This window comes from Oncorhynchus mykiss, chromosome 18 (assembly GCF_057628025.1).
Source record: "Oncorhynchus mykiss isolate SJ-2025 chromosome 18, ASM5762802v1, whole genome shotgun sequence".
NCBI lineage: Eukaryota > Metazoa > Chordata > Actinopteri > Salmoniformes > Salmonidae > Oncorhynchus > Oncorhynchus mykiss.
This window is the reverse complement of record NC_143039.1, coordinates 20,975,065-21,001,489: the sequence shown is the minus strand read 5'-3', so window position 1 is coordinate 21,001,489 and position 26,425 is coordinate 20,975,065. Positions and strand designations below refer to the sequence as shown.

The 26,425-nt window shown below is 39.6% G+C and overlaps 1 protein-coding gene across 1 annotated transcript; it reads left to right on the top strand.

Moving 5' to 3' along the window:
- The first annotated feature begins 547 nt into the window (after window positions 1-547).
- On the top strand, window positions 548-18,436 carry cd80 (CD80-like protein). The gene is given in 7 exon segments (NM_001124414.1): window positions 548-660; window positions 751-1,086; window positions 1,292-1,453; window positions 1,569-1,644; window positions 17,403-17,446; window positions 17,542-17,865; window positions 17,993-18,436. Coding segments are annotated over 7 exon segments (1,119 nt in total). The 5' UTR covers window positions 548-632; the 3' UTR covers window positions 18,142-18,436.
- Window positions 18,437-26,425: the final 7,989 nt, after the last annotated feature.

Below are 26,425 nucleotides of genomic sequence, written 5' to 3'. Positions count from 1 at the left end.
TCCCTGTGAAAAAAGTTTATCTACGTTTATCCAACTGTAAATCCATCTATTTGCAGAAGAACTCAGGAGCCCATGCTCTCTGTGTCTGCTCACTCACTCTTATTCTGAAACTCAGAAAGTATCTATTACAATAAATACAAGGGCTGTGTGCCAATAGGCTTGGATATCCACTATCCTCCTCACCTCACTCCTTTCCAAGTATCCTTTGCTTCTCTCCTTTCCTCAGCTCAGCTCATTTCCTCATCTCTTCATAAGCACTGAAAGGAGTTGATGATTGAATGTGATATGATATGATGAAAACCAATGCCTTTATCTGAACTTTCCCAGTCACAGATTGAGCCTTGTCCTGGACACAAAAGGATGCTCAATGGAGAATCTCCATTGAAAGTGTTTAGTCCAGGATTACGCTTAATCTGTGACCAAGAAACAAACTGGCCCGCAACCAAATCTCATTTAGGTCCCCAAAAAACATAGGGCTGGCCCTGATGATTGATCTGACTTAGACCTTTAGCACCCATAAAAAGACAAACAAACAAGAAAGTGGTTTGTCTGTACAGCAGCAAAGAGTGCTCTAACAGACCACTGCTACACAAGCAGGAAACCAACCTAATCAACAACACACATTTGAGACGATGCTGAGAGTTGTGGGACATCTGTTGTGTAAGACAATTATTTTGTTACTACATGTACTTAATAACTTAAGAAACAAATCAAATGTTTAATGTAATGAATGACCTGATCTGTTTCTAGGTCTCTTTATATGCTGTCGGGGAGCTGATGGCTTGACAGAGACACTGGTGGAACTTGGACAGAATACAACCATAAACTGTTCTCTTAACATAGAAAGTGCATACTGGTACATTCAGCACCAACCACAGCCTCCACTGGCCATACTCCACTCTTTCACTAGTAATAGTCCTGCTGCGTTTTATTACAATACTACTTTTAGACAGAAATATTCATTACTAACAGGACATAGATTGTTAATACAGAATGTAACAGTAGATGATTGTGGAGTGTTCTACTGTGCAAAAAAAGAAGAGGGTAGATTGATATTCAGCAATGGTACCAGACTCATGACCGCTGGTAAGTGCACATTTTATTCAATGATGAATTCCTTTCAATATAACATAAATCTTTATTGAAATACATCAAGCGTATGTTGTCCCAACGCTGCGTGTGTGATGCACTGTACACCAACTTAATGTACTTTAATTGTAAAGTGGCATTGTGTGGATATCACTACATGCACATTTAATATAGTGATTTTTCCATGTGCATTATTGCACAGATGTTTATGCTGACTATCCCAATCAGACAAACCAGACATCCAGCTATCCAAACCAGACATCCAGCTATCCAAACCAGACCTCCAGCTACAGGTCATCATGGGAGAACTGTCTTCTGTTCATTTACAGTGTTCTGAATGTTATTCTGATGGTTATGATCCTGGGTGAGTGAATGGAAATACGAGATTTGAAATATTTTAACATTTTTTGTCGTTTACAGAGAATTTACATATTGATTTTGTTTATCAACTTTTCCCATTTTGTTGGTTTATATTTCAGTGCTAATCTTGACCTTGCCATGTCAGAACAGGAACTCTCCTTCAAAACTAACATCAAGACGCCAAATAGACCAGAGGTAAATTACTTTTTGTAAAGATCCTAAACAGTTGCATCTGTCTCAGCTAATTTGGACCAATAATTTAGCTTAAAGCTGCAATATATACTTTTAGGGCTATCCAACTAAATTCACATAGAAATGTGAGTTATAGATCTGTCTGTCAAGTCTAAGAAGCGGTAGATCTGTTCTGTGTGTGCTATTTCTATGCTTCCTGTTCTTTAGTTTCGTTTTTTTGTCTTTTACTTTCAGTTTTGTACACCAGCTTCAAACAGCTGAAAATACAATATTTTTGGTTATAGAAAATATATTTCACAGCGGTTTAGATGGTACAATGTTTATCAACACTATGCTTGTTTGTTTTGTCTCATGAAACTGAAATTAGGTGAACTATTAGAATTTTAGCAACCATAGTGCAACTTCAACAGTATAACGTGCTGAAAAGCATACCGATATATCATAACACTGATTGCATGCAAGTTTAAAGTAACAAATGAAATAGTCACTGCATTGTTTATTACATTTACCCCTGAAGTCAGTGACACAGCACCAAGACGATTAAATCCTGAACTTGCATCAATAATTAGTTTTGCAGTATAATGCATGATCCATAAGGGCAAGCTAAGAACATGCTTAGAAATGCTTAGTGTAAAATGATGGTAGTCGTGTGACATTGTTACAGTGATGACTAAAAGAGTCTACTGAATATGCGTCACCCCTTTTCACTGCTAGTCAGTAATTATATTGTTTGTTAACGTTCCCCTACTTTGCCATGAGTTATACTTTACTAAAATGCGATGATGTAGTGTGTCCATTTATACATGAAGGGTCAATCCAGTTGTACTGTAACTGTCTTCTATTCAGACATCCCTCAAAACCAACCGTTTAGGAGTGCTGCAAACAAGCAAACTTTATTCAGGGCTTTGAGGCGAGTCTGTGGTCAAAGAACTGCATCAATATTATACAGGTCATTTAATCTGTGCAAATTTGCACTTGTCTTTTTGTCCTTACTTGACAGACAGATCTATAACTCACATTTCTATGTGCATTTTGTTGGATAGCCCTAAAAGTATATATATTGCAGCTTTAAGCTAAATTATTGGGCCATCATCACTTACAGTGGTACACTACTACACAATTTGACCGGGTGTGTTTTAACTGGTTGAACAGCACCATCTACTGAAAATAGTAAGCACTGCAGGTGTTCCCACTGCATCCTGGCTACCCAACAAATTAACAAATAGTCCTGGTGATCGGTGCCACATTTTTTGGTGAATTGTTCACGTTTTCATAAAAGCATAAAACTTGGTGAGTCTACACTTGTACAGTTTGGGGTCCTGAACATTTTCAGACGTGGAGCCATCACAAAAACTCCTCCTGGCGGTCATGGCCGCCATTTTTCTATTCCGCCATAGCTAGACAATGTATTTTCTTTCATATCTGCCAAACATGATAACCAGGGCTCAACATTATTAACACTTGTCTGCTTGGACAAGAATAATTTAGAATTAAATCACGCATAAATCACATTATCAAAACAACTCGGCTACTCAGATCAGAATTAAATCAGTTCCCTCTGCATGCAACATGTAACACTGTCCTCCCAATATCTGCAGAATTTATCAGAGTACAAGAGACAATTTATGCTTGATGTGAAAATTGAGCTCCGTACTGCATTGCTGTGTGCATCCGAAGCGTTGTAACAATGCGGAGGGCTCCATATAGCGCTGCATTGACATGATTGGTTCACTGTAAGTGGGGGCGGGAGGTCCTGAAAAACAAAAACTCACTTCCTTGACAACTTCCTTCACAACAGCTCTTTAAAAAATAATATTTTAATAACAGTAACATGCAAAACAAACATAACAGCCTGAGGGATTCCACAAAGAAATGAGAAAAAAAGTAATATAAATATTATCCACATTATATCAAATACAGACATATAGCGAATACATTTTTTTGACATTTTGTTTTGTATATGTTTTAAAGACTAAATAGTTTTCCAAATCAGATTTAAAAAATAAGAAAAGGGGTCTTTCTGAATTTTGATTTGTGTAACAAAAATGTTCCTAATAAAATAAAGAGATTTATGACATACTCACGTTCAATTGTGGAATCAGTGTTGTAAAATAATATGTCAAACTTAGAAATTGCCATGGTTGTATGCAATTTAAGGCCAAGATATAGTTTTACTTCAGTCCAGGACACCTCACTATATAAACAATTTCAGAATAAGTGTTCAATAGATTCAGTTTCTAGTTCACAAAAACGGCATTCACTGGTAACATCAGGTATATACTTAGAAATCAAGCTATTACACAGATAGAATCTATAGATAATCTTAAAGGAGATGTTTACTTTATTGGTCACCATAAATTTGCGTGGAGTAAGCCAAGCACTGCGCCAGTTTACATCAAACGATGAAGCCCAACAAAATATCGCAGAGGGAATAGACTTCCTGTAGAAAATGTCCCTTAATAAACGATTGTTGAATTTCGTATCTAGTAGACCAATGCCATTCACCTGAATATCGGTTACAATCGGAGATATTTCAAAATATGCATTATTCTGAAGTAAAGTTTTTATCCCACTAGGTATAGCTTTAATAACAGTGTCATATTCCTTGCTTGAAACCTCAAAGTTGTATCTTTCCATAAATTCTCTCTGTGTAAATAGATTCCCACTAATATTAACTAACTGGCTGACAAGGACAATGTTTTTCAAGAACCATTTATGGTTAAATAACATCTTGTTTCTATGTACTATTGACCCATTGTTCCATATAAAACCTTTATGAGGTGAAAAGTTGTGTTTATACAACAAAGCCCAGCACATTAAAGCCTGCTTGTGAAAAGCCGCCAGTTTCACAGGATGTTTACCCACAATACATGGACATTGTAGTAAAAAATGAAGCCCTCCAAACTTCTGAAAAACAAAATGAGGTATAATATTCCAGAAACTATGAGGATGTTTTATGTACCTTTTAACCCAGTTGACCTTTGATATCTGATTGAAGAGAGTGAAGTCTAAGACATTTAGACCGCCGTCACAAACCCTGTTGGTGATAACATCTCTTTTTATCTTATGTGGCTTGTTTTTCCATATGAAGTTGTACAATAGCCTATCTAAGGTACAGCACGTGGATTTGGGAATGTCAATAGATTTAAAAAAAAGATAGGATGCACGAGATAGCTTTGGATTAAAGCACCCTTCCTTGAAGACTTAAATCCCTCCCTAACCATGAGGATAATTATTTTTGACAGATTCAGTTACAGGGTTCAAATTAAGATCACCAAATATCTTAAGGTTGTGAATGATCTTTACACAGAGGTAGGTTACACTCTCTTTTTCAGAGATGTTACAATCTGCTGGATTGACAGCTTCTTTCAAAACAAACATCTCACATTTGGAAAGATTTAATGCCAAGATTTTGGAGAACTGCTTCACGATATCCAATGATAATCTAGTTTGAGACACATTTTTCAAAAAAAGTGAAGTGTCATCCACCTGTTGGGATATCTTGATCTCTCTGGTCTGGAATGTAAATGCCTTCAAATGGACTTTGATGAACTAATGAGCATAAGATTTTAGATACTAACAAAAATAAAAAAGGTGAAATTGGACAACTTTGTCGTATTCCTTTGTAAATGTTAAACCTTGAGGATGTTCGATGACAGAGTTTGATACAGCTATTGCCACCATTATACAGAGTTCTAATAGCATCAACAACAAAACGACAATTTCAAATGCTTAAGACAATCAAAGATAAAATTGTGACTTACTATGCTTTCTGAAAATCCCAAAATAGGATAACAGGGAAGTCATCTAATAGATCACAATACTCAACCAAGTCTAACAGCAGCCTCAGATTATTAGATATATGGCACCCTTTCATAAACCCTGATTGACATTCATCAATCAGATCATTCAAGGAAGGCTTTAACCTTTTTGCAAAGATTAAGGCTATAATGTTGTAGTTGTTATTTAGGAATTTGATTGGACACCAATTATCAATATTTAAGAGATCCTTGTGTGGTTCAGGTATAAGAGTAATAACCCCTTGCTTCAGAGAGGCAGGTAGTTCTCCCTTCTTTAGTCTCCTTAAAGGTTTCAAGTAAAAAAAGGTGCTATTTCTTCAGAAATCAGAGGTTTTGTAAAATTCAGAGGTTAATCCATCACAACCTGGAGATTTGTTCTTTTTTAACTGAGCAACCCCGTACTGGATGTCTATAATGGATCATTCTTGACAACATGACCGATTGATTTCTTCACTAACCGAATTAACATTCTCTATAGAATCAAGGAGATCCTTATAATCACTCAAATTGTTATCTAAGGAGTAAAGATTCTCATAAAACTTAGTGGTAAAGTCTGATAACACCTCTCTATCCTCAGTGGTAACCCCATTAATCTTACATTTCCGAAGTATGTCGAGTTCCCCTCTACTCTCTTCCAAATTAAAAAAGTAGCTACTGTTCTTTTTGCCTTTTTCAAGCCATTGTTTTCTGGATCTTATGAAGGCTCCTCTAGCATTTTCCTCATACAATGTGTCTAGTCGATTCTGTAAATCATTCAATTTAGCTTCCTCATTAAGATCAAGATGCTCAATCTCTGTGATGTCGGCAATTGTCTTAGAGAGTTAAACTACCTGGCATCTCCTTCTTAAAGCAAGCTGTTTTCCATAAGTAATACAGGCTGAGCGGATTTTAAATTTCAGCAGTTCCCAATATTTCCCATATTCTGCATTAGATGTAGCTAAACTCCAGTAAACAGAAATTAGATTCTTAATCACATTTTTCATCATGCAATAACAATGAGTTATTTCATTTCCAATAACCACCAGAGTATTTCTTATCATCATTATTGCACATTCTTACAGTCAGCCATATGACTTTGATCCGTCAGGACTGCAGGCAGTATTTTTACCTCTACAGTGTTGGGCTCAAGACTAGAGGTTATCACCCACAAGTCAATTCTTGATTGTAGAGAACGATCTCTATTACTCCATGTGTATTGTTACTCTCCAGGTTTTTTAACTCTCCATATGTCAATTAAGTCCAGGCTTTGGCAGAAATTCACCAACTTGTTCACACCAATGTTAGGCCTATGGGACAATCTATCCGTCTCATTAGAATAACCCATTTAAAATCTACAACTAAAATCTGACTGGATGGATATTTTCTCAGAAGACTTAATAATTTCTTCAATTTCCTCTAGAAGTACATTATTTGGAGGACTAAAACAGTATCCATATTAGAGTTCGACCGATTATGATTTGTCAACGCCGATACCGATTATTGGAGGACCAAAAAAGCCAATACCGATTAAGCGGACGATTTTTTTGTTTTTGTTTGTAATAATGACAATTACAACAATGCTGAATGAACACTTATTCTAACTTAATATATTACATCAATAAAATCAATTTAGCCTCAAGTAAATAATGAAACATGTTCAATTTGGTTTAAATAATGCAAAAACAATGTGTTGGAGAAGAAAGTAAAAGTGCAATATGTGCTATGCAAGAAAGCTAACGTTTCAGTTCCTTGCTCAGAACATGAGAACATATGGTGGTTCCTTTTAACACGAGTCTTCAATATTCCCAGGTAAGAAGTTTTAGGTTGTAGTTGTTATAGGAATTATAGGACTATTTCTCTCTATACCATTTGTATTTCATTAACCTTTGACTATTGGATGTTCTTATAGGCACTTTAGTATTGCCAGTGTAACAGTATAGCTTCCGTCCCTCTAGTTAACTAGCTAGCCATTTCACTTCGGTTACAAAACGCACGAAAGTGCTGTTTGAATGAATGTTTACGCTCCTGCTTCTGCCTACCACCGCTCAGTCAGATACTTGTCTGCTTGTATGCTCAGTCAGATTATATGCAACGCAGGACACGCAAGATAATATCTAGTAATATCATCAACCATGTGTAGTTAAAACCTCTTGGTGTTAGGGGGCAGTATTTTCATTTTTTGGAAAAAAAACGTTCCCGTTTTAAACGGGATATTTTGTCAGGAAAAGATGCTAGAATATGCATATAATTGACAGCTTTGGATAGAAAACACAAAAATTTCCAAAACTGTAACGATATTGTCTGTGAGTATAACAGAACTGATGTTGCAGGCGAAAGCCTTAGAAAAATCCAATCCGGAAGTGCCCCAGGTTTTGAAAGCGCTGCGTTCCAATGACTCCCTATATGGCTGTGAATGTACCATCAACGAGCTTACGCTTTCTACGTATTCCCCAAGGTGTCTACAGCATTGTGACATAGTTTTACGCATTTCTGTTGAAGAATAGCCGTATGGGGGCACATTGCGTAAGTGATCACATGGTGGCCCCGACGGATATATTATCGAATAGATATTAGAAAAACACCTTGAGGATGGATTCTAAACAACGTTTGCCACGTTTCTGTCAATATTATGGAGCGAATTTAGAATATTTTTCGGCGTTGTGGTGACCGCAATTTCCGGGCGATTTCTCAGCCAAACGTGAAGAACAAACGGAGCCATTTCGCCTACAAAAATAATCTTTTGGGAAGAAAATGAACTTTGGCTGTCTACCTGGGGGTCTCGTGAGTGAAAACATCCGAAGTTCATCATAGGTAAACGATTTAATTTGATTGCTTTTCTGATTTCCGTGACAAGTTTGCCTGCTGCTAGCAAGGCATAATGCTATGCTAGGCTATGATAAACTTACAGCCAACGCTAGACAAGCGTTTGTGTAAAGCATATTTTGAAAATCTGAGATGACAGGGTGATTATTAACAAAAGGCTGTGTTCCAATATATTTCACTTGTGATTTTCATGAATAGGAATATTTTCTAGGAAGATTTGTGTCTGTTGCGTTATGCTAATTAATGTCAGATGATGATAACGGTCCCATTCACGGGCTGGGCGTCACTACAGGTTAACTAGTGATTATGATTGATTGTTTTTTATAAGATAAGTTTAATGCTAGCTAGCAACTTACCTTGGCTTACTGCATTCACGTAACAGGCAGTCTCTTTGTGGAGTGCAACGAGAGAGAGGCAGGTCGTTATTGCGTTGGACTAGTTAACTGTAAGGTTGCAAGATTGGATGCCCGAGCTGACAAGGTGAAAATCTGTCGTTCTGCCCCTGAACAAGGCAGTTAACCCACCGTTCCTAGGCCGTCATTGAAAATAAGAATGTGTTCTTAACTGACTTGCCTAGTTAAAAAAAAAAACTTTTATTTAAATCGGCGCCCAAAAATACAGATTTACAATTGTTATGAAAACTTTAAATTAATTAAATTAATTAATCGTCCATTCCAATTAATCGGTCGACCTCTAATTCATATACATTACACGACACAAATAATCTGTCCATGTGGTTGATGACCACTACTAGCCAATGTCCATTGGTGTCCATTTGAGTAAACAAACATTTCCCTTTGAAATTGTGTGCTAAAATTGCAACACCAGCTGAATAATTAGTCCCGTGGCCCCCCCAAAAAATGACATTGCCCCAATAATTATAGTCCTCTGCATGAATGTGTTTCTTGAACAAATACAAGATCTGCGTTGCAGTCCTTACAAAAACAAACAAAAAATCCTATGCAATCTCAACTCTACCCTTTCTATAAAAAGTTGCTTCATATATGTATTAACAGAAGTCTTAACTTGTAAACAGTAACACCATAATTCAAAAATAGAACGCTCAGTTTGCAGTGGGGAAGGAGCTACCTTGTAAACCCACCGACAGAACAAATCACCCCGGTCGTATTTATTTTCCGTCGGTGAAAAAGGCTCGGATTCCCCTGTAGTATCCACCTGTAGTAGTATCCACCCTTTCCTTGATTTCGGACCTGTTGTACAAGAGGCCACAATTTTGCCTTTGCTGCCTTGTCTGCTGCAGTCAGGTCCTCACCGAATCTAAATTCTCTCTTTCAGAAAGGTGCTTTCCTTTGCTTTCTTCCAAACTGCATCTCTCACTGTGCGAAAAGCAAACGGAATGATGATCGAGCGGCTGACGATGGTATCTTGTTTCTTCCCAATACGATGAGCGACATCCACACCGTAAAGCCGTAGCCCCCACCTTCTCCGGTATCGCTCTGCTTCGGATAAGCGCTCTTGCAGGCCTGCGATGGTCTTCTCCTGTACAGTGCATTTCTCAGAAGTAGCAGTGTTTGCAAGTTTAAGCTCTTCGATACTCTTATATGCATGATTCAGAGAGATCTCGAAGTCAACTATTTATGTGTTCTCACGTATAATTTTCTCCAGACCATCGGCTCTTTCGTTTATCTTTGCAGATAGCATCGATTATGTTGACCTGTATGTAGTTCGCGCAAAGACAATTCTTTGTGTCTTTTTGGGTGCAGGACTTTTGACTGCATTTTCAGAATCAACCGAATGTCCAGAATTCTCCATTTCTTCTCCCGAGGAGTCAGATGGCGGTTTTTCTCCAATGTATGAGTGCTCAGCTAGAAACGGCCTACTCCTCCCTTTGCTCTTTCGCACATTTTTTCAGATCAAATTAGCTCAAGTTTCAGATCAAATTAGCTGTCAACTAAGCGTTGTTCTCTGTGTTTACTATAAGCCAAGTTCCGTTACATTTAAGTTTGAGAGGGACAAAAAGTTAAGGTTACTCGGAACAAGCTGAAATCTCGTATGCACTCGCCGCCATCTTCCAACCTACCCTTCACAACAGATCGCGGAACAGCACAGAGCTGTTGAGCAGAAGTGCAAGAAGTATGAATGCCCTGACCTCTGCATTACCGTAAATGCTGCACGGCCAATGCAGACATCAGGTTGACAATGCAGCGCCTTTAATTATTGTAAACTCAAAAACAAAAAAGTTCCTGGAGTATCCAGGGGTTCTTCAAATTGAAACTGTGGGGGAACCCCTATAATTTCTTCGAATAACCCCTTTTAATGGATCTTCCAACATTTTGAATACACTTTTAGGTTTCATTTTTGAATAATAATACACATAACAATTACACAATATTTTAGTTGTCAGTGTTTATAATGGTTTTAGTGGCAAAGCAGAATTAGAAGATCAAAATATGAGGTTAACTCCCAGCAGAGCCCAAAGTGTAATGGTGCGGCAGGTAGCCTAGTGGTTAGAGCGCTGGGCCAGTACCGAAGACGTGGAAGTCGATCATGGCAGCCCCCGCACCTCTCTGATTCAGAGGGGTTGGGTTAAATGCGGAAGACACATCTCAATTGAATGGATTCATTTTTTTAATAGTAATTAAAAAATAATAATAACAGTAACATACAAAACATAACAGCCAGAGGGCTTCCACAAAGAACAACTGATTAGGTATAGGAATGCCTTGCGTGTTGATGTTCTCTGTCTCCGTAGCCAGAATGATTTTGCAGTGCATGGTGATCCAACAGGTTCTTTTAAACCATTATCAAAAAACCACAGTCTAACATACCAATACCACTTGACATAACTTTGTATGCCTCCTCTTCTGTATACCTACAGACACAAAAGTGAGGAGTTCTTTAAATTGTTATGTTAAGTGCCTGCACCTGCTGTCCTTTCAAATTAAAATCCAAACGTTTCAGTTGGGCAGTTAGGTTCCTGCAAGAACCCTCACCTATTTAGGAGGTTCCTCGATTAACCCCACCTACTACATTTATTCGATTAACTTTGAGGATCTTAGAGGAGAACCCTTATTGAAACACTCATTTTAAGAGTGTAGGCCTGCATTGACAGGCACAATCGGGCTTTCAATCATGCAGTCGTGATATGAGTTTTTTTTTTTTTTTTATCAAAGCGAGCCTAGTCGTGTGCACATTTGTTGATATTCATTGCTAGTTAGTGAGTTGTTTGCCCAGTTATAGCCCATGCTGGGTCTTCAATCAAAATCCTGGAAAATTCCTGCTGTGTGCCAGTAGGGCGTAGCCAGAGGAGAGAGAGCGAGAGAGAGACATTTGTGCAGCTGGTAAAATAATGATATACAACCGACTAACTAGCCAATTCAAAACATATTGTGTAGTTTGCCTGGTTCTCGCTAGTTAACAATGCATGTATGAATGTCATTGTCATGTCCTAAAATAATTTTCCACTGGCTCTCGCAAATGCCCGGAACGCAGTTGATACTGGTGCACGGTTGACGTTGATGAAACCAATGCTGCATACTCAGGTTATAAAAACATCTCTCAATCGCTAAAAAAAAAAAAATGGTTACGATTCTCTATTCAATACTGGACATGTAATTCTGACAAAGTTTTTAAAATATTCTTAGAATAGCCTAATTGACAAGTAACTCCTATGCTGTCAAGAACTCCCCTGAACACTGAATATTTTAACCTTACAAATAGATGAACATCTTATCATCTTGCCCAGCTTGAACAGAGGTTATCCAAAACTGTGGATTGTTTGAATTTATTTTCCTCTGTATCTGGTTTGACTTTAAATGTTTTTTAAAGTGTGATTTATTTGCATTAAAGGCTATATGTAATGATTGTTTATTTCCGTTATTCCCATACAAATTTTAATACATACCTGGGAATTAAGATATGTAAAAACCAAACAGAAAGGGCGCATTGAATTTTAATCCCACCACTGATAATGTTAAAAAAGAGGTTTGTTGCTTGGTTGTTAATTAAGGGAGATGTCTTTGAACGGTTGTGTATTGCTGTCAAAAAAATTGAAGGATTATCGAGACTACTATATACTGCAATGGCATTGGATGTTCCCAAAGCAACGATTAAACAAGTAGACTGGCTGGTTTAAATGGCTGGTTTAAATGTGCTTGATTTTGGTACATCCTATTATCTTTAAGACTAGAAGGATCAAGAATTGCCTCCAATTTAAGGATAGGATTTGAAATATATTCCAAATCTTGTTTTTACAAAGGTTGGTGGCATTGAATTTCTCCTAAAATGTAACAGAGCTAAATATAATACCCCTTAAATTAAATGGCGAAGTAGTACGCCATCGTTGTTGATGCAATAGCTCCATGCCTTATAATACGTATACAGGGATATTTCATTCTTCAGAGGAATTTGGAATTCAGTTTCAGCGTCCTATTAAATGGTTTATGCGTTAAGGATAAAAAGTGCACTAATAATTTTATTAGGAAGATGAGTACCGAGCCTTCTTTTCCTCCTGCAATAGTATACTGGAATTATAGAATTGGGAGTGCGGTATGGAATTTAAGGAGAACATATTGTGTCAACAACGAAGTCCGTGAAGTGTCTTTAAAAAATATAAATGTAATATATCCAGTAAACTAGGTACTGACAATTTAAAATTGATAACGATGAAGTATGTTCTGTCAAATTGAGAATGAAACTACAAGTGGTGTTCTTTGAATGTATTTGCAGTAAGATCTTTTGGATGGATGTACATGTATTTATTAGATCAACTGGTGCTAGGGTTCGTCTTGATGGTAAAGGTGTTTTACTTTTGTTTCATGATTTATATCAGATTAAAGAATATACAATGAATCTGCATGTGTCACGTATTGACGCTGGAGAGACGAAGCAGGTAGGGAAGAGCGGGAGCAGACGTGACAGCATGGTAAATATTATTTACAGTACATACATGCAAGTGGGCAAAAAATCCAACATTATTTTTTTAAATGATTGAACTCGAATTTTATTTTGAAGTGGTGCATAATCTGAAAAACTGTAAAGCAAAACGAACCCTAATTGCCTGTGAAACCTTGTACATTTTTGTTTACTTATGTATACCCCATAATCCATAGTTTCGGTGTTATTTGGTAGATTTTTTTGTAAGATGTTTGTATATTGTGATATAAGTGTTGTTAATAAAACACACACATATATATATATACTTTCTTAAATACCTCCCCACCTTAGCCATTTGATCCCTGGTTCATTGAGTGAGAGAATTATTTTATAAAGACAATGTTTTTGCTTGTAATTATGTTGCAGGGATGCAAACCATCCTCCTGGTGATTCCAGGAGAGCTACTGGATGTACAGGCTTTTGCTCCAGCCCTGCTGGAACACACCACATTGTAAAACAGCTGCTCAACAGGACCTTGATAAGCTGGTGTGTTCCAGCAGGGTTGGATCAAAAGACTACACACCCAGAAGCTCTCCAGATGGAGGTTGACGGACCACATGTGTTTTACACAGTAGCCCATCAGTGTAGTATTTTACTTTGTGGGGGGTTAAGTGCCTTGCTCAAAGCCACAACAGCAGGAGATACTATATAATACATGGGATCAGAGACCAGCAGCCTTCCATTGTCAATACCAGTGAAAATAATGAATGCTATTTTGTGAAGTGGTTCCATGCATCATACAACACAGTTTGTCACCTTTTTGGCCCATGGCTTTTACAGACCTTTTTGGCCCATGGCTTTACAGACCTTTTTGGCCCATGGCTTTACAGACCTTTTTGGCCCATGGCTTTACAGACCTTTTTGGCCCATGGCTTTACAGACCTTTTTGGCCCATGGCTTTACAGACCTTTTTGGCCCATGGCTTTACAGACCTTTTTGGCCCATGGCTTTAGACCTTTTTGGCCCATGGCTTTACAGACCTTTTTGGCCCATGGCTTTACAGACCTTTTTGGCCCATGGCTTTACAGACCTTTTTGGCCCATGGCTTTACAGACCTTTTTGGCCCATGGCTTTACAGACCTTTTTGGCCCATGGCTTTACAGACCTTTTTGGCCCATGGCTTTACAGACCTTTTTGGCCCATGGCTTTACAGACCTTTTTGGCCCATGGCTTTACAGACCTTTTTTGGGGGAGGGGGGGGGGACAAGTGACTTGCTCCTCCATATATTTATATATTCTTAAGTCCATTCCTTTACTTAGATGTGTGTGTATTGTGTATATGTTGTGAAATTGTTAGGTATTACTGCACTGTCGGGGGCTAGAAACACACGCATTTGCTACATCCGCAATAACATCTGCTAAACACGTGTATGTGACCGATACAATTTGATTTGATATGATTTGAGCCTTCAAACAAGTAAAAAATGGTTACTATCAAGCCCTGATAACACAAAGGGTGATTGATGTCTACCTTCGGCCACTTCAGTGATTCTAAAATTACTAGATGAAAGCTTTGAAAAACGTGGAGGGGAAATATATTTGTGTTGTAATTAATCATTGGACAGTAACGAAAATGTGTGTTATTAATGATTAAATCCATAATTTCATGAAAAAAATCTGTCTACCGAACAAATGTAACTGTTCTTATGTATGTAAGAAGTGTTTTGTAAAGACGGTCCGTTCCTGTTATCTCAATGTTGATAGGCCTGTATTAGTGGTGCGCGGGTCAGTTGTTTGTTCACACGCAATTTAATAACCCATTGGCAACCGCCGGACTATATGTGATAAAGTGAAAATATGAGGTCCTCACCCAACCCAAACCCGCTAATATAGAAAATGCGTGCACGCTACAGTCAGAGACCGCAGAACGATTTTTTGACAGGTGTTGCAGAATTTGGTTTATTGTTGCCTGATTTTATATGTTTCTGCTCATCATTTCCGACATTTTGGTAGGCTATTTGTTAGTCAACTTGTCTGTAATTAGATACTTGCAGCTTCTCTTCTGTCATTCTCCACTCCTGTTCCCCAGTCCAAATGTAGCCTGTGTGTGTAGGCCTATAATTCTACTGCAAGAAATGCTTCACTCTGCAGTAGGAGTTAATAATACAGCTGTGTGAGGTTATAGACGGTAAATGTCCAGATATCAGTTTCCATTCAACCCATCTGAACAGTAGGCTACAGTTCCCTTGATGTGCCATAGGCTTATTTGAAATCCCTGTGTTGTGACTGTGGAATTTGTATAGCACCTCACAATCATCACACATAACATAGCCAGCACTGATAGCATCCTCTTTAGCCACTATCAAATCTTCCATCTCTACTATTTTTATTCTCAACTGTCCATTTCGCAGCTTTTCTGTTATTGAATTAAACATGGCCCTTTTTGCCTTATTCGATCAACAACTGTTTGTGTCCTTTGCAAAAGCATTAGGCATGTATGTTATGTGGCATGCTTGGCACACATAGTTATTTTAGCCTTGGACTTCGCACTAATGCCAGGTAGCCTTAAAACCTCGAGTATATTCAAAGAAACATAATAAAAACATCCCTATCAGAATCCCTAAATTTAAGCTACAGATAAAATAAATACACGCGTGGGCTGTGTCGCAATCGACCACTCCGCCTATGTCGCCCTTCCGCAGCTGAGGTGGAAAGTGGCAGAGCTATAAGCTGTTTGTCAGACCATGAGACATCGCGAAAATCGGTCATCTCACCAAAGCTTCTGTATGCATCAGAACGGTTTGACCTACAAACTAATATGATCACTGTATAGAAAGGGGAGACTCATGCACACTATGGAGTTCTTCGTTTTGTCATGGGACTGGTCTAAAGGTAACCCAGGGAAGTATGGAGGTAGTTTTGTTCCAACAGAAATAAGGGGTTAAATATGTGTAAAAATATATAGCGAGATATATTTCCTGAGCTTTCTTATATCTCTTAGATATAGGACAGTGTCACGCCCTGACCATAGAGAGCTGTTTATTCTCTGTTGGTTGGGGCGTGATAGTGACTAGGGTGGGTCATCTAGGTGATTAGTAATTTATGTTGGCCTGGTATGGTTCGCAATCAGAGACAGCTGTTTATCGTTGTCTCTGATTGGGGATCATATTTAGATAGTAATTTCCCCATTGTGCTTTGTGGGATCTTGACTATGGATAGTTTCCTGTTAGCACTATTATTTAGCTTCACGTTTGGTTTGGTATTTTGTTCTTTTTGTTCGGTGTACATTTAATAAAGGAAAATGTACGCCTACCACGTTGCACCTTGGTCCACTCATTCAAACAATCGTGACAGACAAACACTTCAAAAACGTATTCCTTATGCTTTATTTTTTGACTGTCTTTTTTTGTAGCCCTTTATCAATGCGTTTCTATGGGCTATATAGCAGTAAAGGCCAGATGGAATATATTTTTTATACCTAAAGGGGTCCTACAATTCAAAATCAAATAGCTAAATGATCCATGGTATGACCTTAAAACAATTCCAAATGTCAGACTTTTAAAAATTAAATAATGAAAAAAAACTGAAATGTAGCCTGTAGATAGAACAATATTTGTGATTTTTTTAAAGGTATTTTTTCTTTTTTACTAAACCCTCCCGTCACCCACTCATGTTTCATCCAGACAATATTTAATGACCTTAAACTCACCTGTAATGGCTGTTTGAAGAAGAGGAGTGTCTGATGCAGACACACAAAACAGAAAATAACTACCCACAAAACACAGGTGGGAAAAGGCTACCTAAGTATGGTTCTCAATCAGAAACAACGATAAACAGCTGCCTCTGATTGAGAATCACACCCAGCCAAACACACAGAAATAGAAAACATAGAATGCCCACCCCAACACACGCCCTGACCAAACCAAAATAGAGACATAAAAAGGATCTCTAATTTTAGGGCGTGACACCACCCTTCCTAAGGATATAAATGCAGCGACTGCAGGTTATGAGTCTACCTACGCATCGCTAAACTGGACTGCAAGCGGACTGCTGTACGTCTGTTACTTGCATTACCTTCAGTTACCACAGTTACAAGTAATACCATGCAGACCTTATCTTTTGGCTAGTTTACATCTTAGAAACAAAGAGTAGGTCTGTATTGTTTTTGTTGCTTTACAAAGTCATTTTAATGCACAGTAAATGAACAGTTTCTTAGGTTAGGATTGGTTGCTCAGCCTCCTTTTCATGTTCAGCCAGGCCACTGTGTTTATAACCCTGCTAGTCTCGTTCCCAACCATAACATGCTCTATCACGACTCCACAGGTGCTGGTTGCCGGTTTGTGTGATCCTGTTGATTGGACCCCAAGGTATTCATTTCAAATAGTCATTTAGTATTGTAGTGTCAAATGGATTAATTGGAGGCACATTTTTATGTCTCTGTTTTTATGTCTCTGTTCCAAAGTCTCTTCGCAGGTCAAAGTTGAAGGCTTCAAGGGAGATAATGTTATCTTGCCTTGCACATACATTGAGAAGAAGGAGCATAAAAATGTCACCATTTTTTGGCAAACCGCAGATGATGCGACTGTCTACAGTATTATTGATGGAAAAGCAGATTTGACCAAGCAAGACTCTCAGTTCATCAACAGAACCAGTATGTTCTCTGATGAGTGGACAAATGGCAACTTCTCTCTCCTACTGATTGATCTCAATAGCACAGATAGTGGGAGTTATTCATGTTTCATACCAACAGAGGACATTCTTCGTCAAGTGGAACTTTCTGTTCAAGGTTTGTTTACAACCAAGTGTAACAGCCTATTTTATCTATACAGTATTGGAATTTCCCTTAACAGTTTTAAGAAGTTGATGATACAGTATGATAACACTATGAAAAAATGTCCCTCGGTATTATACAGAGAAACCAACTCCTGAGCCTAAACCAACTCCTGAGCCTAAACCAACTCCTGAGCCTAAACCAACAAATAGCAGCAGTGTGAGCCTCAGAGGACAGAACCTCAGCCCCTTCCTGTTTCTCCTCCTCAGTCAAATGGTCTACCTTCTTTGACTCACAGCATATAAATTGGTCATTGTGCCATTTTATGTGGCTTTGTTTTGCAACTTCTCTGTGTTCAATTGTCTGAAATATATTTTCTCGCTATATGTATGAAATATGAAACGGAAAATATAGGCTACCACTTGCTAGAACTTTTTATAGATGTGATGAGTAAATGCATCACACTTTTTTAAACGTGGGTAATCTGTGAAATCAAAATAGGAAATACATTTGAAATAGGGTTGAAGTAAGATTGTGTAGTGTGTCACTCCTATCAATAAAGCTTCAATTACAAGGCTATTAAAGTTATATACAGCCAATTGACTGTCATTTTGGTGAGAACTTGAGATTGAACATATTTGTGTGTTTTTTGTTGTTTCAATCAGCTTTTTCTTTTACTAAGACATTTTCTTTAACTTAAAGTAAACGTTCACTTCCTCAATACTCTTGAATAAAGTCCGTTTGCAAAAAGGAATAGCAACAATGGTTTGATCATGTGGTTGCACATGTCTCAAGGTCTCATCACTCACTGCTCACCGGTGGTGCCTGTCCATTCTGTAAGACCATTATTATGAATTCGCTTATTCATTTTACATTCATTTTACAATGAATGAAGTAAGTCTGTCTTCTGTTCTAAAATGTATTTAGAAGGACTGAGAAGCTCAGCTCTGGTGACTGTTCAAAAGGACATTCTACTTCCAAATGAATGAAAATAAAATTATACTGACACCATCTGAAATATAATTTCCACCTCCAGAAATGAGCCCAACAAACGTATTGGTAAAATTTTTGTTGAAATGATTTTAACATATTGGACCATGCATATAGCCTATGCATGGTCCATATTATCAGGTATCATATTCACAATAAGTAATATCATCTGTAGCCCAACTGATGCAGCAGAGTGGTGATAAATAAATAGGTAAAGCATTGGGTTGCCTGTCTGCATTTAACCTATTGGGCTAATCATTAGCTCGATCCCAAATGTGAACTTTTAACCATTTAGAATCCTATTGATGTATTTTATGTCCACAAAACGTTCATAAGCACAGTGAATTGAATGTATATATAAGATTCTCTGGTCTCATGAAACCAAGATTGAGCCTGAATGCCAAGTGTCACGTCTGGTGGAAACTTGGCATCATCCCTACAGTGAAGAATGCCAGAAGAACTATGCATTTCCTCCAACCTCTGAACCACCTGAATGGGTAGATGGGCCAGAGGTCAGTGTCCGTTGTGGGAATATGAATATACACTGAGTGTACAAAACATTATGAACACCTGCTCTTTCTATGACAGACTGACCAGGTGAATCCACGTGAAAGCTATGATCTCTTATCAATGTAACTTGTTAAACCCACTTCAGTCGGTGTAGATGAAGGGGAGTTGACAGGTTAAAGACAGATTTTTAAGCCTTGAGAAAATTGAGACATGAATTGTGTACGTGTTCTTTCAGAGGGTGAATGGGCAAGACAAAAGATTTAAGTGCCTTTGAATGGGGTATGGTAGTAGGTGACAGGCACACCGGTTTGTGTCAAGAACTGCGACATTGCTGGGTTTTTCATGCTCAACTAATCAAATCGATTGATTTATAAAGCCCTTCTTACATCAGCTGATATCAAAAAGTGCTGTACAGAAACCCAGCCTAAAACCCCAAACAGCAATGCAGATGTAGAAGCACGGTGGCTAGGAAAAACTCCCTAGAAAGGCGAGAACCTGGGAAGAAACCTAGAGAGGAACCAGGCTATGAGGGGTGGCGATAAATGACCAGCAGGGTCAAATGACAATAATCACAGTGGTTGTCGAGGGTGCAACAGGTCAGGAGTGAATGTCCTCAGGAGTGAATGTCAGTTGGCTTTTCATAGCCGATCATTCAGAGTATCTCTATCGCTCCTGCTGTCTCTAGAGAGTCGAAAACAGCAGGTCTGGGACAGGTAGCACATCCGGTGAACAGGTCAGGGTTCCATAGCCGCAGGCAGAATAGTTGAAACTGGAGCAGCAGCACGACCAGGTGGACTGGGGACAGCAAGGAGTCATCAGGCCAGGTAGTCCTGAGGCATGGTCCTAGGGCTCAGGTCCTCCGAGAGAGAGAAAGAAAGAAAGAAAGAGAGAAAAAGAGAGAGAGAATTATAGAGAGCATACTTAAGAACCTCTTTGGGCGGAGATCCCGCTAACGGGATCGATATGACAACAGCCAGTGAAAGTGCAGGGCGCCAAATTCAAAACAACATAATTAAAATTCCTCAAACATACAAGTATTTTACACCATTTTAAAGATACACTTCATGTTAATCCCACCAGTGTCCGATTTAAAAAAGGCTTTACAACGAAAGCAAACCAAACAATTATGTTAGGTCAGAGCCAAGTCACAGAAAAACACAGCCATTTTTCCAGCCAAAGAGAGGAGTCACAAAAAGCAGAAATAGAGATAAATTAATCACTATCCTTTGATGATCTTCATCAGATAACACTCATAGGACTTCATGTTACACAATACATATTTTGTTGTATATTTTGTTCGATAAAGTTCATATTTATATCAAAAAATCTCAGTTTACATTGGCGTGTTACGTTCAGTAGTTCCAAAACATCCGGTGATTTTGCATAGAGCCACATCAATTTACAGAAATACTCATAATAAACATTGATAAAAGATGCAACTATTATGCACGGAATTATAGATACACTTCTCCTCTTTAATGCAACCGCTTTGTCAGATTTCAAAATAACTTTACGGAAAAAGCACACCATGCTATAATCTGAGTACGGAGCTCAGAGACCAAAACAACCCAAACAGATATCCGCCATGTTGTGTAGTCAACAGAAGTCAGAAATAGCATTATAAATATTCACTTACCTTTGATGATCTTCATCAGAATGCACTCCCAAGAGTCCCAGTTCCACAATAATTGTTTGTTTTGTTCGATAATGTCCATCATTTATGTCCAAATACCTCCTTTTTGTTTGCGCGTTTAGCCCAGTAATCCAAATTCACGACGCGCGATCACTAGGAGCAGACGAAAAGTCAAAAGGTTCCATTACAGTCCGTAGAAACATGTCAAACGATGTATAGAATCAATCTTTAGGATGTTTTTAACGTAAATCTTCAATAATGTTCCAACCGGAGAATTCCTTTGTCTGTAGAAATGCAATGGAACTCAAGCTAACTCTCACATGAACACGCGTGTCCAGCTAGTGGCTCTCTGGCAGACCTCTGACTCATTCCCCTCTCATTCGCCCCCCACTTCACAGTAGTAGCATCAAACAAGGTTCTAAAGACTGTTGACATCTAGTGGAAGCCATAGGAAGTGCAATTTGACCCCATTCGGCCAAGAGTTGAAAAACTACAAACCTCAGATGTCCCACTTCCTGGTTGGATTTTTTCTCAGGTTTTTGCCTGCCATATGAGTTCTGTTATACTCACAGACTGTTGTAACTTTAATGTGTTACAGAGTTAATGTTTAAGTTTATTCTTTGAGCTGTATCTAAAGATATTTCTTTAGATTTATTTGCATATGTAATTGTATTGGGTTGTGTTGAATTACGCTTTTTGACTGCAAGTCCCAGAATGCCTTGCGAGAGGAATGAGTGATAACGCGCCAATTATGTGCAGGTGCGGGTGATTGTGGCTGACTTTCCAACAGCATCTTACCTGCATTGCTCTGTACCAAAACAATTGTTGTTAAATGTAACGTAAAGAAGTATTCTTACTAAAATAAGCTTTCGTATCAAACCCGACGTCCCGAGTCATTACTAAGAAGTTAGTTAATCTAAAATTTGGTGCCGAAACCCGGGATATGAGCTGCGACGAAGAAGTGGCTGAAATGGCTGAGGAGGAACGTCGGCATGAAGCAGAAAGAATGAGACGAAAGCGGGGTACCATTCGAGGCGCAACAACGCGGATTTTGAATCAGATTGACGTGGAAATATCCCAGTCAAATCCGGATACCGATCACTTGAGTACATTGTTGGAATTGCTATCCGCTAAGGAGGACAGTTTGTTTGAGCTCGATCGTGGAATTGAACAGTTAACGCCATTGGACGGATTGGAGGCAGAGATTGCATGCACGGAGGATTACAAAGAACGCATTATCATGCTGAAGAGCCGTGCACAAAGAGTGATAACGAAGAAACAGGACGTCAATCCACTACCAGCCCGGGTGAGTGACGCTAACTCAAACATATCACAGAGACAATCAGTAAGGCTACCGAAGTTGATTATTGAGAAATTCTATGGAGATGTCAGTGTGTGGCAGGAGTTTTGGAGCCAATATGAGACTGCTATTCACAACAATGATTCACTGTGTAAAAAAGAGAAGTTTACCTATCTGAAAACATATCTCACTGGACCAGCTGCAAAGGCAGTAGCAGGACTGATGTTAACAGACAGTAACTATGATAATGCAATCGCTCTACTCAAGAGCAGATTTGGAAGGAAAGATCTTGTGATTAGTGCTCATATGTCAAAGCTGCTGAATCTCACACCTGTGAAGAAATCCTCTGATCTAAATGCATTGAGGCAGCTATATGATGAATGTGAAATTCAGATTAGGAGCCTGGAATCACTGGGTGTAATGTCAGAAACCTATGGAAGCCTACTATTCCCAATCTTACTGCAGATGATTCCAGAGGACATAGCTCTTGACTATAGTCGTCAGAGGGGAGTAGATGATGAATGGAAAGTGTCTGAGATTATCAGTTTCCTACAGAAAGAGGTTCAGAGCAGGGAGAGAGCGCTACAAATGACAAGATCATACAACCAACAGAAAGAGAGCAAACCATGGAACAAGTCATGCTTCTCCAATGAAATGAAAACAAAAAGACCCAACATGCCCTCTGCTGCAGCACTGCATACAACCAGCCAGAAGGAACAACAAACGTGTCTATTTTGTGACAGTGCAGACCACAAATCAGAAAACTGCACTGACTATAATATTGCTACACGCAAAGAGAAACTAAAGAACATGGGAAGATGCTTTGTATGTTTAGGACAGAGACACATAGCAAAATTCTGTAAAGTCAAAGATGTGTCATGTGCAACATGTGGAAGCAGACATCACATTGCGGTTTGTACCAGTAAGAGGAGGGAGGTGCAACCCCCTACTGTTTCTGTAGATGCTGTTGTTTCCTCAGTTATTCCCCATTCAGTGAAGATGAAGCCAGATGGACAGAACACTGTGTTGCTACAAACGGCAAAGGCATGGGTAGAAGGCCCATCGGGCAGGAAGATAGCTCGTTGCTTACTAGATGGAGGCAGTCAGAGAAGCTTCATACATGAAAACCTTGTGAAGGGCTTGAAGCTACCAGTAATCAGACAAGAGGCACTCACTCTTCACACGTTTGGCTCCTCTGCCCCAGCAACGTCCCAACGCAACACAGTGAAAGTCATCTTGGAGAATGTCTGGGACAAACAGCAGAGAATAGAGATAGAGGCAATTGAAACCCCACAAGTGTGCACAGCTGTGATGAAGGTTCCTGGTGAACGGATTCAGCATGAGCTCAGTAAAAGGGGACTGCAGCTCGCAGACTTTCCAGGAGATGACAATGATCCTGAACTCTCTGTCCTGATAGGAGCAGACTACTACTGGCAGATAGTATCAGGCAGAGTGGAGCGACTGACGGAGACGCTAGTTGCTTTAGAGAGCACCTTTGGATGGTCGGTGCAGGGACCCGTGTCCATGTCAAGTGTCGCCGAGGCAACTTGCATGTTCATCCCACTTGATGAAGACACACTAGTCTCCAAGCAATTGCATGCATTCTGGGAGCTTGAGTCTCTGGGTATTCTAAGCGAGAAAACACAGAACTCAGAGGAAACCGAGGCTCTACAAAGGTTTGAGGAAACAACCACCTTCAAAGATGGGCGATACCATGTGGAGTTGCCATGGAAACGAGAAATGCCAGAACTCCAAGACAACTATAGAATCGCCAAGAAACGGTTTGAATGTCTGAAGAAAAGGCTGAAGAAGGATGTGACGTTGTACAGCAGATACAATGAAGTAGTAGAAGACTACTTACAACAAGATATGGCAGAGGACGTGCCCAAGGACAACGCATCAAGTGCAGACAACGTAAAATACTACTTACCTCACCATGCAGTACTCAGAGAAGATAAGGTGACAACAAAACTGAGAGTGGTGTTTGATGCCTCGTCCCATGAAGATGGCTGTCCATCTCTCAATGACTGTCTACTCACAGGACCGAACCTGAATCCGGATCTGCTCAGCGTTCTGATAAAGTTCAGACTACATGAGATCGCATTCATGGCAGACATCAAGAAAGCTTTCCTGCAGATATCCCTAGCAGAGAGAGACAGAGACGCCGTGAGATTTCTATGGCTCACTGGCCCACCAAGGGGAGAAAATGAAGAGGAGCTGCGTGTGCTGAGGATGAAAAGAGTGGTATTTGGAGCTTCCCCAAGTCCATTTTTGCTGGCAGCTACAATCAGGAAGCACCTGAAACAATATGAAACAGAACAACCAGAAGTTGTAGAGATACTGAGAGAGTCACTCTACGTAGATGACTTCATTGCAAGTTCACGCAATGTTGAAGAGGCTTACCTTGTGACAACAACTGCAAAGCGAATGCTGTCGAATGCAGGCATGGACCTCTGCAAGTGGATGACCAATTCTCCTGAATTGAAAACAAAATGGGAGGAGAGTACGACAACTGACCACCCGTTGACGTTACAAACACAAGGAGTAGTGCTGAAGGTTTTAGGTTTAGTATGGAGGCCGGAAACGGATGACTTTGTGTTTGACCTCAGGCCGCTACTGAGCATTCTAAAGCAAAAGGAAAACACAAAGAGAAGTGTTCTGCAGTCGTCTGCACGTATCTTCGACCCTCTTGGTTTCTTAACTCCCTTCACCATCAGGATCAAGTGCATGTTCCAGGAAATGTGGGAGAGGGGACTCAGCTGGGACGAAGAATTACCACCTGATCTGACACGAGAATGGCAACAGTGGTGTTCAGAACTACCCCAGTTACACCAGCTCACCATACCAAGGTGGTACAGAACAGACATGCGGCCACAGAATAACCACACCCTGAAACTACACGTGTTCTGTGATGCAAGTGAAAGGGCTTACAGTGCAGTAGCTTACTTGCAAGGTGAGTCACAAGACAGGGAAACAACAAGTCTAGTCGCATCCAAGTCCAGGGTAGCCCCACTTAAGAAAATGACGCTGCCACGCCTGGAGCTCATGGGAGCTGTGATTGGAGCGAGACTAGCAAACAACTTGATGACCACACTGAAAATGGAAGAAAAACAGATTAACATGTGGACAGACTCGATGATCGTGCTGCATTGGATTTGCAGCTCAGCTCAGAAATGGAAACAGTTTGTTGCAAACAGAGTGACGGAGATCCAGTCCTTGACCAATCCAGAGTCATGGTCACATATTGAAGGGAAAACTAATCCAGCTGACCTCCCTACAAGAGGACAAACTGTTAGAAACTTGACACAGAGCGAGCTATGGTGGAATGGACCCAGAATTCTGACATCACCCAATCAGTCCGAAGAGACTGATGATAACAAGGTTCCGGAAGAGGTGAATATAGAACTCAAGTCCAGTTGCCAGGTTACTGTACAACTCGCAGCAAACAGCACAGACAGCACTGAACCTGTGTTGGAGCTTGAAAGGTACAGCAAACTGAAAAGAGTGTTCAGAGTCACCGCCTGGATAAAGAGATTCATAGCCAATGCTCGTACAACCATAAAGATGCAAGGTGAACTGACTGCTGACGAACTGTTCAATGCAGAAAAGTACTGGATTAAGGTAACACAACAACAGAGTTTCGGACAGGAGATCAAACTACTGAAGGCAGGAAAAAGCCTAAACAATGACTGTAAAATCAGAGAACTGAAACCTTTCCTGGACGAACACGAACTACTCAGTGTAGGAGGAAGACTGCAACAGTCCAACTTCACATTCAGAGAGCAGCACCCATGGGTTCTGCCCAATAAGTCCAGATACTCAGAAATGCTGATACAGTACCAACATGAGAAGGTGATGCATTCTGGAGCAAGAGACACTCTAGTACAAATCAGAGAGCGATACTGGATCTTGAGTGCTAGGCAGCTAGTCAAGAGCACAGTGGCAAGATGTATAGTGTGCAAGAGATTCAAGGCAAGGGCCGGACAGCAGGTCACTGCGCCTTTACCAAAAGACAGAATAACTGAATCCCCACCATTCGAAGTCACAGGTGTGGATTTTGCAGGACCGCTCTATGTGAAAGAAAATGGTTCTGTGAAGAAGTCATACATTGCACTGTTCACTTGTGCTGTAACCAGAGCAGT